Consider the following 12,500-nt stretch of genomic DNA (forward strand, 5'->3'; position numbering starts at 1 on the left):
GAGGGACAGTCTGCATAGTGGTTAAGACTCAACCCATGCCTGGGTTTAAGCCCCAGGGCTACTCAGATGGGCAAGCTGTTTAAATGCTCTATTTCCCCATCTTTAAAATGGACATACTACCAACGCCCACCTCATAGGGTTGTTGTGAAGAGAAACCAGTTAAGTGGTCTCTTCCAGACCGGCTGTTCCAGGCCAGGCCTGGAGAGACCTCTGAAGTTTCGGTCTAGCTAACATTCCTTCCTCCTCTTTTGATAACTTGCCTTGAATTTCCCTTGAGTAGCCCCTCACCCACTCTCAGACTTCTGTCTCTGTTCCAGTTCTGTGTTGTGCTGTTTCATTATTTTATCTCACCCCAGAGTTCCGTGATGAGCTTACATGTCTCTGTCCTCTCTCTTGGCTACTGGACTGAGTTGCCAGTCCAGATCCATCCCACCTTCTTGACGTCAAATCACCTTGACTGTTTTTTTGGGAAACCCTCCTTCCCCACTCTCAGTTCAGGAGAGTCTGACTCCCCTCCCCACACCACGGGGTGAGCACAATACACAGATCTGACCAAGTGCATAGCGTCACCCTGGTGACTGTGATTAGTTCAGGAATGGGCACATGATCCAAGATTATCCAATCAGAATAGTTCGTGGATCTTAGTTGATATAATTAGGGGAAAAGTATGATTTTACTACTGGGGTTGAAGAGCTGGCAGGAGGTCAGGCTGGACAAGCCAAGGACTATCTTTGTCAACAACTTGGGGGAGAAAATGCCTGAGAATGAAGTCAACATGGAGGAATGCAAAACAGATACAGAGAGAAGTAATGACTTTCCTATTTTTTAAATCCCTTGATCAAGCTATATCTGAAGCTAGCTACTCCTCAGGTTTCTAGTTATTTGAGTCAAGATATTCCCTTTTTTACTTAAACAAATTAGAGGTAAATTTCTTGTTGTTTGCATCAGAAACTGTCCTGACTAATATACACATCTTCCAGGGAAAGGTAATGATGTACTGTGAAGACTTACCACAGAAGCTAATTTGTCCTCAGCAGAACTTTGCTGTATTCTTAGATATCAGAGTTCTTTGATCTCTGCCCTCTATTTGTAAGAGATGATACAGCCAAAAGTCTAGCCTTCGTGCCTTCCATAATGAGTTTGTCCATCCCCGGGAAGTTCATCAAAGCCCAGCTGTTCCCCTTATTACTGCTGGGATCTTGGGTAAGTCACTTAACCTTTCTAAGCCTCAGTTTCCTTATCTGTAAAATGGGTATATTAACAAGATGTAAAGTTTGAGGGGAGAGTAAAATAAGATAATATGTGTTAAGCATAGGGACAGTGCTGGTTGTACCTAGTCAGTGCCCAAGAAAACTTAGCCATTCATAGTTGCTATTAGATGAAAGATCTACTGTGTGCACAATATTGTTCAAAGATCTGTGAGAAGATACATAGAAAGTATGATATGCCTGCCCTGATGTCTCAGGAATCTTCGTGGAGATCAGGCTTGATCTGGCCTTTCAAGGATTCACCCAAATTTAAAAACATAAATAGATAGCTTCCTAGACAGAGTGGACAGAAACACAAAGCAATACGAGCAATAGCGAGCATTTTGAACACTTGCTGCGTACCAGGAGTGACTTTAAGTGCTTTCTACGTGTCAACTTGTGTGATACTCCTAACAGCCCTTAAGGTGAGTGTTGTGAAGGACCGTTTCACAGGTAAGGACACGGAAGTGCAGAGAGGTTAAGTCTTTTGCCCAAGGTCACTTTGGTCCTGAATGGGGACCCAGGATTGGATTCTGCCCCACTCCCACCCCAGGTGTCTGGATCCAAAGCCCACATTCTTAACCACTGCAGATCACTAATTTTAAAAATAAATGAAAATAATGAGGGCAGTTACTGAGCTCGCATAGCTCATAGGCACAGGTACAGAACTGTCATGGTGATAAGGATGGAAAAGAAGAGGCAAAAAATCACGCATCTAGCCAGGGCTTGAGCCCAGCTCTGGGGGCTGCTGGCCCTTGAGGGGTTAAATGCTTTGTCCTCGGATCGTGGCCAGGCCCACGCAAAGGGCTCTGGGAGGAGAAGGTGACAGCCCAGCTGAGGGAGGGGTGGACAGGTCCAGGCAGCTGGTGGCCTTGGGGGCTGTGGCCAGCTGTCTCCCACCAACCAGGCCGGGTGCCCCCAGGCCGCTCACGGTGAGGCCCCAACAGCTGTGGGAGGGGAAGGGTCCCTGCTGCCTCGGGCGTCCTGCAGAGCCAGCCAGTGACCCTGAGGTGAAAGATTTGCCTGCCGGCCCCTCAGCCCCCTGACTCGCCATCTGTGTCACCACCTGAGGCTCAGCCATTTCTGACTGTTCCCTTTCGTGTAAACGGGGAAACAACTACAAGATGACAGTGGGAGCTGTGGGATACATGCTGGCTTTCAAAAGCCCCGAGCCTGCTGGCTGCCAAAGTATGTTCAGTGGAGAAGGCTGGGGTCACCAGCAGGGAGGCCAGCGTGCTGGATGGTGCAGGGGGAAGGGCTTGGAACCCCACAGGCCCCAGTTCAAATCGTGCTCTGCCACTAAGAGCTACCTGGCTTTGGGCAAGACCCCCCACATATCACGTGTCTGTGTAACATGGCACTGGACTTCAGAGAGGAACTGGAGGAGTTTAGTGAGATGATCTAGATTATACACGATGTCTGGAAACAAATTTCCTAGGTCCACATCCTTAGCAATGGCCTCAGTAGACTTTAACCTTTCTGGGGCTTGGTTTCTAAAAATCCCTAAAATAGGGTGAGAGTATCTATCTGCCAGGGCTAAGGTGAGAATGCACTGTGCATAGAACTTTAGCAGCACTGTTGAGGGGCAGTTTATCCTGGTGGTTGAGGATACGGGCTCTTGGGATGGAGAGGGGGTGAGTACTAGCGCAGGGGTAGAGCACGTGCCTAGCCTGCACAAGGTCCTGAGTTCAATCCCCAGCCCCTCATTAACAATAAAAACAGAATATAGCTCTGCCTCCTACCAGCCCTGTGCCCTGGAGCAGACTGCTTCCTCTCTCTGCGCCTCGGCCTCCTTGTCTGTAACTGGAGATCCTCTTAGCCCCTCCCTGCCTCAAAGGCTTGTCATATGGGCTAGAGGAGATACTGTAAAAGCCCTTGGAGCTTAGTGGTGTGGCCACTACTCTAACAGTACAAGTTGGCTTTCAGTGTCAGGAAAGTGCTTGTTAAGTGTGAAGTGATTGTTACTAGAGTTCTTACTGTTGACATTCTTTCTAGAACATTCCTCACCAAGGAGGGCCCAGCGGACAAGCTGAGGAAAGGCGTCATTTTATAACAGACCCAAAGACCTTCTTAGAGAAAAGATGTGGAGTGGGGGCAAAGGGCCCACTGACATTTGGGAACATTTTTCGTGTAGTTGAGAGAGCCTCAGAGTTGAGTTCCTCCAGCTCCCAGATGGAGCTTCTGGATGGCTTCCAACAGCCAGCTGCGTAGCCTCGAAGATGGTCAGGCCTGAGAGGAATTACACACCTGGCCTCGAGTCCCCTCTCTGACACTAGCATGTGACTTTAGGCAAGAGACTTAACCTCCCCAAGCTGGGTTCTCATCTGTGAAGTGAGGACCCCACCAGACCTGCCTCACAGGGAGGGTTTTGTGAGTTAATCCTTGTAGGGCAGTGGTTCCCCACCAGGGGCGACTTTTGTCTCTCCAGGGACTTTTAACAGTGTCTGCAGATGTCTTTGTCACAGCTAGGGGGAGGATGCTCCAGGGATCTAGTGGATAAAGGCCAGGGGTCCTAGTAAACATCCTACAGTGCCCAGGACAGCCCCCCTCCCGACAGAGAATTATCCTGCCCCAAATGTCAGCAAGAGAAATCGAGTATGTGGGCCTTAATACAGTGCTGGTAGACACTGGCTCGTGTTTGTTGAATGACTAAAAGAACTTGCTTTCTCCAAGGCTCAGCTTTCTCCTAGCATGGAGAGGATATGAGATAGCTAGCTAGCTAACTAGCTACAGACATACAGACACACACACACACACACACACACACACACACACACACACACACACAAACACACACACACACACACACACACACACACTTCACAGATTTGTCATGAGATTCAAGGAGAAAGATCCACTGACGTGACATGCCCAGCCCAGGTAACCGTTATCAGCTGTTGAATGAATGTTTAACCAGAGGACACAGAGTCCCAGACCCAGGATTTTGACCAGGAGGCTGGCTTGCCTGTGGTCACTGTGAATTTCTTCCAGTTCAAAGTGTTTTCTCCCTGAAGGATTTCAAGGGTGACGAATACTCAAATGAAAAAGGATGGCAGAAGGATGGCACAGAAGGCTAGAATCGACTTGGCCCCCCAGTGTGCCCCCTCCTTGCTAATTCCAAAGCTGTGAGAATTTTGAATCCGTGTGTTGTCGCCTGGTTATAATTCCTCAAAACGCCTTTCTGTTAATAGAACCTCTCTGGCTTGACATCCTTCATTTATTTATTTTTTTAATCTTTTCCTTCTCTTTCTCCCACTCTCTCTTTTCTTTCTCTTTAAAAAGATGCCTTTTCTCTCAAGCACAGGAAGTTGGCTGGTGCCAAAAACAAACAGGGTAGATGCCAAGAGCTCCCGGGGTTCACTTAGAGCCTCCAAATGCTCCGTGAGCAGGTTTCTGACCAGGAGCCCCCCCAACCTTCCTAGTTCTGTCTCCACTGGCTGGTCCTGGGGAGCCTCAGAAGGAGCTGAGACAAGGAGGTGAGGGTGTGTGACAGGAGATGCTTACTCCAGCCCTGAGGACAGGGGTTGGGCGGGGGACCAGATGCCCAAAGGCCCTTTGCAGTGGTAGATGTCTCTCACTCCATGTGGAGTTGGTAAGGGCTGCATAGCTTCAGGCCATTTGCAGCCCCAATCTCCTCATCTGGGCCATGGGAGAGTGAAGGGCTGTTCAGGTCGCTGGGGGAGGGGCCTCTGAGGAGAGGGATACCGAGTGTGTGTCAGCACCTGGCATTGCACCGTGAGGGCTCAGGGCTCGCCAGCCCCTGGCGTCACTGCGTCTTGAGGGCATTTTCCAACTTTGCATCTTTGTCTCTGAGATGGGGGGAAAGTAGCATCTGCTCTGTGGTGTGTTGGGAAGTTGCTACAAAGCTATAAAGCTCCCAGTAGGACCTGTCACATAATTAGTGCTCAGAAGAGTTTAAGCCTGTGTCTTGGCTTAGTCCGTTTGGGCTGCTCTAACAAATTACTGTAGGCTGGGTGACTTAAACAACAAACATTCATTCCTCCCCGTTCTGGAGACTGGAAGTCCAACATCAAGGCAGATTTGGTGTCTCGTACGAGCTTGCTTCCTGTTCGTCCATGGCCATCTCGTTGCGTCCTCACCTGTCCGATGGGGTGAGGGAGCTCTCTGGGATTTCTTTTAAAGAGGCGCTAATCCCATTCATGGGGGCTCCACCCTCATGACCTAATCACCTCCCAAATACCACCATGTTAGGGGTTAGGTTTAAACATGCGGATTTGGGGGAGACATAAACATTCAGACCAGAGCATGTCTCAAATCTTACCTAATTGATGCCAACTGCGTGTTGAGAAGAGGTATCAGGTGGGAAAAGAGAGGAGCATAAAAGATGACTGCATTTACCATCTCCTGGCAATTCACTTGGTTCTTTGAAAAAAAAATGCGCCCCCTGCAGTTAGCAGTGGGAAAGTCCCTCCTTTGTCTGTAGCCTCTCTGGGCCTCAGTTTTCTCATCTGAAAAATGGGGGTAGTTATAGACTGCATTATAAGGATATTGTGGATTAAGTGAGATCTTCTATGTAAAGTGCCGACAACAGTGCCTGCCACTTTCTAAGTGCTGTGTAAGAACTGGCCAGAGTGAGCGAGGGCAGCTAGACTCTGAGTGACTACTCGCTGGATTTTTAGAAAGTTGTGAATCAACTCCAAGCCACCTCAGAAAGTTCAGCAACCTCTCTTACGCCTCAGCGTTTTTGTTCTGTAGAAGAAGAGTTATCCTGCCCACCATCCGCTGGGTTCCCACAGATGTGCCGTGTGCAGGCGGCCATGAGTGCTGTCACCATCCTCCAGGCTCTTCTCCCCGGGGACTGGAGAACTCAGGTCTGTGTAGGCTTGTCCGTGACTCGACTCCGGTCATCCTCAGGGCGTTTGATGATTTTGGATGAGATCTGCTGTTCACCTCTGCGGCCTCTGGGCCCTGCTGGGCGTGTTGCAGAAAGAGCTGCATCATTGCTCCTATCTGCCTAGTCAGCTCTTGTAGCAAGCTCTTGACGTGATGATGGTGTGTTTTGGTTTAGCTGTTCAGACCTTGTGCAAGGGTGGAGGTGCTGGGACAATCGGATCAAACCGTCAGCTGGCGAGTCTCACTGTGTGAAAGACACGGGGCTGCCCTTCTCTGGCTTACGGTTCAGCACTTGGGATCTTGTGTGCCTGGGATGAGAGCTGACTCAGAACCCAGGCGAGCCTGGCCCTGGGGACCTCAGGAATCAGGTTGACCTCAGGATCTGCATCCCATTTCCCAGTGGAAGTTAGGGTCATTATTCTCCAGTGCCGGTTTGTATTTGAACTTCTTCCTCCTCTGGGCCTCGCCCACTGAGTCCCTGTAGGACCGGCAGACCCTCTGCCAAGATGGACCATCGGTGGTGAGGGCTGCTGCCTCCTTACTTCTAAGCTCACAACCCTGGGAGGGCTTGCCCGTGGAGATGGGATGCGTGGCTTTGTGTTTTATTACTATTTATTGTTCTTGTTATTTTAACATTTATGGAGCACGTCTTAGCTGTGAACTCATTTCTTGAGCGTCACTGCGGTCAGAATCTCTCCAGGGTGCAGGGCCAGGGGTTACTTTGATTCGTTTTTGGCTTTTGCGCTATTTACTTTATTAAAAATATTGTTCTGCTTGGGGCTCCCTTTGTTCTAAGGATTTTTCTGGATACGGCCCTGGGTCCACCCTAAGGTTTGAACGTGAGCCTGCACATACGTGAGGCCGGTTAGGCCAGGAATCAGCAAACATTCTCTGTAAAGAGCCAAGTAGTAAATGTTTTAGGCTTTACGGTCCAGTGGTTTCTGTTGCAACTACTCAACTTCACTCCCGTTGCATGAAAACAACCACAGTCAACACCTAAACAAATAAAACTTTATTTACGTAACTATTATATGTAAAAAAGATAAACAGCAGGGCCATACTGTACAGCACAGGGAACTATATTCAATGTCTTGTAATAACCTGTAATGAAAAAGAATGTGAAAAGGAGATATATATATTTGTATAACTGAATCACTATGCTGCACACCAGAAACAACATTGTAAACTGACTATACTTCAATTAATAAAAATAAAAATAAATTTAAAAAAACTTTATGAAAACAAATGGCAGCTAGAATTTGGCCCATGAGCAGTAGTTTACTGATTCGTAATGTGGATGATGGGGCCTTCGTTCTTCTAATAGGAACTCAACTTTAGTTCTTCTGTGGATCTAAAATGCAGGTCCTTACATTTCAGCCTGTCTGTATCGCTTTGTTTGATCCCCTAGAGCAAGGGCCAGCAAACTGCAGCCCACAGGTCAAATCTGACCAGCTGCCTGTTTTGTCAATAAAGTTTTATTGGAACACAGCCACGCCCACTCACTTCTGTGTGGTCTATGGCTGCCTTCTACCTACACTGGCAGAATTGAGTCCATTGGTTTCTGTTGCAGAGACCTCTTGGCCTGCAAAGCCTAAAATACTTAATGTCTGGCCTTTCATAGAGAAATGTTTGCTGAGCTCTGCCCTTGAGAGTTCAAGAGGGGCTGGAAGATGCCCTTTCTTTTCATGTACATGAAGAGCATTCTCACCAACCCCTCCAAACTTAGCTTCTTAGAGCTTTTCTCCCAAGTTCTCTTGTCTCCAAATAGTTTCCCCGTTCTTTTCTGGACCCTCAGTTTTTCCCAAGATCCAGACTACCCCTTTTAAACACTTTTGACTATGATTCTCAATAAGAAACACATTTATTACAACCTTGCAATGACATAAAAAAGAAAAACCACACACGCACACAGAAAACATACCCCTCCACACCAGCACCATCACCACACAAAATATGTATATAAATAAGAGTCTCAGGAAACAGCACTGGCTCTTACTACATGCAGTATACTCTCATACTTTCTGTTGCCATCAGTCAGGATAGCTTTGACTCTGCTGCAGTAACAAATAGCCCCAAATCTGAGTGAACTTTACATCAATAGACATTTACTTACTACTCCTGCTCCATGTCCTTCCTGGGGCTTCTGGGGACTCTGAAGCTGCAGAACACCACACACTGGCTCTCCAAGTCTCTTCCCAGGAGGGTCACTTGTCATTCCCTTTAGCACCTCTTTGGCCAAAGCAACTCACGTGACTGTAACTTTAAATAGGATGGAGAAGTTTCAAAAGACAAACCTGAAATATTTGGTAAACAGCATTAATATCTACCATATTATTTATCTCAAAGACAAGATTTTAAATTGCAGTTGGCATTTGAGACCGTGTTTTTAAGGGGTTAAGGGTTTAACTTGGAAATGCACTATAATGTGCTCTGTAAGGTGATACCCCAAACATAGACGACCCAGTTTCTTTTATGGGAAACAATCTGAAACTAAGACTGAAATTGGGGAATAGAGAAGGTTTAACACTTTAGAAACTGTCCTGCTAAGTATGAGAATAAGTTGGGCCAAACCAACTCTCATAGTCAAGACTAACATAAAACCCCATTCAAACTGGCTTAGAGAGTAAAGGGAATTTATGGGCTCAAGGAACTGAGAGTCCAGGGTTAGATCTGTATTCAGGTATAGCTGGTTCAGGGCTCAGATGAGGCAGTCAGGTTTCCAGTTGCTTTCCGACTCTTGACTTGATTTTGTTCTCCTCCACTTTTGGGGCTTCATCTTCAGACTACACGCGGAGCTAGATGTTAGGGGTAGCTCCATCCCCAAATCCTCTCAGGTACACAGTAGATGCTCAGTAAATATTTATGGAATGAACGGACTGCTCAAGATTGGCTCAAACAGTTGATACTTTTAAGTGTAAGTTGATATCCATTTTAAGACTTGGGCGCATTTGTCTGTGTGTGGCACAGAGGCTAAGGGTGACGCAGATTGCTTTGATTGCAGCCTTGGCTGCACCACTTACTCACTGTGTGGCTTTGAGCAAAGGGTCTCAACCTCCGTTTCCCTCAGTTCTGCATCTGCACAATGGAAGCTAAGAATAGCTCCAGCCTCATAGAGTTGCCAGGAAGTTCAAACGAGGTCACTGTAATATTTATCCCTTACTGACAGCTCACCGAAAGTCAAGCCCTGTCCTCAGAGATTTACATGTATTAGTAAATCTTCACAACCTCTCTATGAAGTAGGTACTGTCGTAATGTGCATAGGACACATGAGGAAAGCGTGACACAGAGAGCCTCGTGGCTTGTGCACAGTGAGTACTGGATTGGGATGTGCACCAGACGTCTGGTCCCAGAGCCCATGTGAGTGCAAAGTGCTTAACACAGTGCATCGCACTGAAATAATCAAAATAACTATCAATGCATGCTTGTTTAGAGGTGATGGTGGGACCCAGGAAGGCTGTGCACAAAGAAAGAGAGAAGCCCAGTCTTCACCACAGGCTGGCCCCCAACCTGAGTCACCTCCTGGAGCTCTTCTTCCAGAGTGTGGGGCTGACTCCTGCCAGTCCAGCCCCGCTGATCGCCTGGAGCCGGCGGTGCCCACTCTCACTCTGCAAGAACCTCACTCCAGGTCAGCCTCGCTAGCATGGAAACAGGACATTGTAAGACTTTTATAGAAGAGCTCGCACCCCCAGCTACTTTAAGATGCAAAACACAAGGCATTTCCCCAGGGGAATAAGGGTAAAGGTGACACTCTGTGTCTAAGTGCACAGAAATTGAGACTTCATCAATATTTCCATTTCATTCTGTTTCAGCTTTGCACAACTCAAGTCATTCAATTTTCAAATATCATCCCACTCTAAGACAGTCCATGTTTGAAGTCCTGGAACTCTATTTTTTGAATTATCTTAACATTAAGTAAAGTTTTAACATTATTTCTAACATTAAAACTTGGAAGAAGAAAAAGGGAAACAGTTGAGTAATCACAATAGCTTAATGTTTCTTTGTTTCTTAGTAATGAACTACTTTTTGGTGTTACACTTATACTGATTCATTTAATCTTCACGTATACTGATTCTCTGGGGCAGATTTACTGTTAAGCCCATGTTACACGTGGGGAAACACAGGTCGTCGGGCTCAGTGACTGAGTTAACCTTGCTGGTAGGAGGGGCCTAGAAGCTGTGTCCATAACCACCACACTTCATTAACCCAGTTATGATACCCAATCCTAAGGAATATGGTACCGTCACAGTGTAGTCAAAGTTCAACAAATATTTGTGAAAGGACAGAAAGAGAGAGGGAGGGAGGAAGAGAGGAAGGAAAGAAGGAAGGAAGAAAGGGGGACAATTAAGAAAAATAAAATCAGTAAATGAAGGGGCTTATAGTAAAGGAGCAATCTCACAACACACACAGCTGTGTTTCTCTCTAAATTCCAACTCACTTTGACTTGTGGTTTATGGACAAAAGATTTATGTAGCAAACAGGCTCCAGGCAGCTAGCTCCCTTTGAGGAACATGTTAATATAATTTTTATGCTGCCTCTTTCCAGAAATACCATGCTGATGTGACCTATGTTAAAACAGCAATAACATACACATGAGGCTCCTTCCTCGAGCTGATGAGTAACTGAAGAACTCTTACGTGTTGTTCCTCAAGTACCAGGAAACACTAGGAGCTGCCTGATCCTCCTCAAGGTCTCCTTCTCAGCCTCGAGCAGGGCTGTGAGTCCAGGTCACCCTTGAACCGGACCCAGAGGGAAATGGGCACCAGTGATGCTCAGTTCTCACTACGAGGCGCACGTGATGGCAAGAGGAGGCTGGACTGGTGAGCTGCGGGCTGAACATTTTTGGCAGAGGACTTACTCTGGGGTTTTGTTTGTTTGTTTGGTGGTTTGCCTTGATTTGAGGGTGAAGAAGAAGCAGTCGCAGTACCTTTGGCTGCTCTAAAGGTCAGACCAAAATGTCAGCGCGTCCTCTGGGTATCTTCTCAACCTGGGTTGATTTCCAGGTGCTGCTGGGTGAGCAGAGGGAGGTAGCGTTTCCTTTTCTTTTTCTCTTCTTTTCATTCTTTTGCTGTGTTACTCATTTTCTTTGAAGCTTGCTCATGCAGTCAGCATAGGTTTAATGAGCACCTACTGTGTGTCACCCAGGCCCCAGCCTGGCATTTAGAGTCTGAAAAAGTATAAGCAATGCCCTCCACAAATTCTGCTTCACCAACTACCTTTATGCTCTTTGGGGTTCAGGTTTCTTGTGGCTTTTTTCTGTATTGGTCTTATTTTTAATTACAAAGGTAATTAACATGCTCATCATAAAACATAGAGATGAGGCTGGAATATATGAAGTAAAAGCTGGGCAGTCCCCAGATTTCCTGTTCAGTGAGACCATTGGTAATTGTTGGGACTGTCCTCTTGCAGATGTGTTTTAATATATACATAAACTGTCCTACAACGTCAGATTGTTCTCTTTTTACAAAAAGTCGAATCAGACTGCCCACCGTGACTTCCTACCTCCCACTTTTGTATGGTGGACATTCTTCCATATCAGCTAGAGCTCACCCACCTCATTACTGGTAGTGGTTCATCGGTGTTGGTAGCATGATCTTTGTCTTCCTATCTTGGTCATCTAGTGCAAGGATCTGCAAACTTTTTCTGTGAAGGGCCAGAGAGTAAATATTTGTGGCTTTGCAGGCCACACAGTCTCCATTACAACTACCCACCTCTGTCTTCACAGCAAGAAAGCAGCCATAGAAATATATAAACCAAGGGGCATGGCTGTGTTTCAATAAAACTTTATTTACACACCAGGTAGTGGACCAAATTTGGCCTTCAGATCGTAGTTCACCAGTCCCTGACTTTTCAGCCTTCCACATTTTTCTCCATACTCTTGGGTTTCTAAACATGTGGATTTTGGTTTGGTTTTAGTTGGGTTTTGATTTTTTATTTATTTATTTATTTTAAGTGTTGCAAAGAGGAAAGAGGAATCACTGATTGCTTTTTTCAAATAATATATGACGCATACTTAGCATCTTATTTTTTTGCTTAATAATATGCATGGAATTGCCTCCAAGACAACTGGTATCACTCTTGTTTAATGTTTTCAGTGGCTGCATAAAATTCCATTGTGTGGATAGACTGCCTGTATTGGTTAAGGTCATGCTAGCTGCTGTAACAAATAAATCCTCTAATCTGTGGGCTTACCACAATCACAACTGATTTCTTACTCTCTTAAAGACCAATAACATTGTTCCTGGTAGACTTGTGTCCTGGATGTGGTCCACCAGGGACCTGGGCTCCACCTCCTCTGGTTCCTCAGAGGCTAGTCCAATCAGCAAGTGGACAGGGAAAGAGAGGGAGCGATCAAGTGTTAAAGTCTTTACAGGCAAGGCCTATAAATTACACACAGCACTT

General features: G+C 46.4%; 1 protein-coding gene across 5 annotated transcripts in view; it reads left to right on the plus strand.

The window, feature by feature from the left end:
* The window catches only part of EYA2 (EYA transcriptional coactivator and phosphatase 2), a 220,112-nt gene that overhangs the window by 42,172 nt on the left and 165,440 nt on the right, over positions 1 to 12,500 (plus strand). The window contains exon 1 of one of the 5 annotated variants that reach the window (XM_010958637.3): positions 10,764 to 10,918. The exons of the other annotated variants lie outside the window; for them this stretch is intronic. Within the exon in view, the coding sequence (XP_010956939.2) occupies positions 10,854 to 10,918 (65 nt within the window). The 5' untranslated portion in view covers positions 10,764 to 10,853. Of the gene's footprint in view, positions 1 to 10,763; positions 10,919 to 12,500 lie in introns of those variants that run through there. 5 annotated transcript variants of the gene reach the window in all.

The sequence above is a fragment of the Camelus bactrianus genome, chromosome 19 (genome assembly GCF_048773025.1).
Source record: "Camelus bactrianus isolate YW-2024 breed Bactrian camel chromosome 19, ASM4877302v1, whole genome shotgun sequence".
In the NCBI taxonomy this organism is placed as follows: domain Eukaryota; kingdom Metazoa; phylum Chordata; class Mammalia; order Artiodactyla; family Camelidae; genus Camelus; species Camelus bactrianus.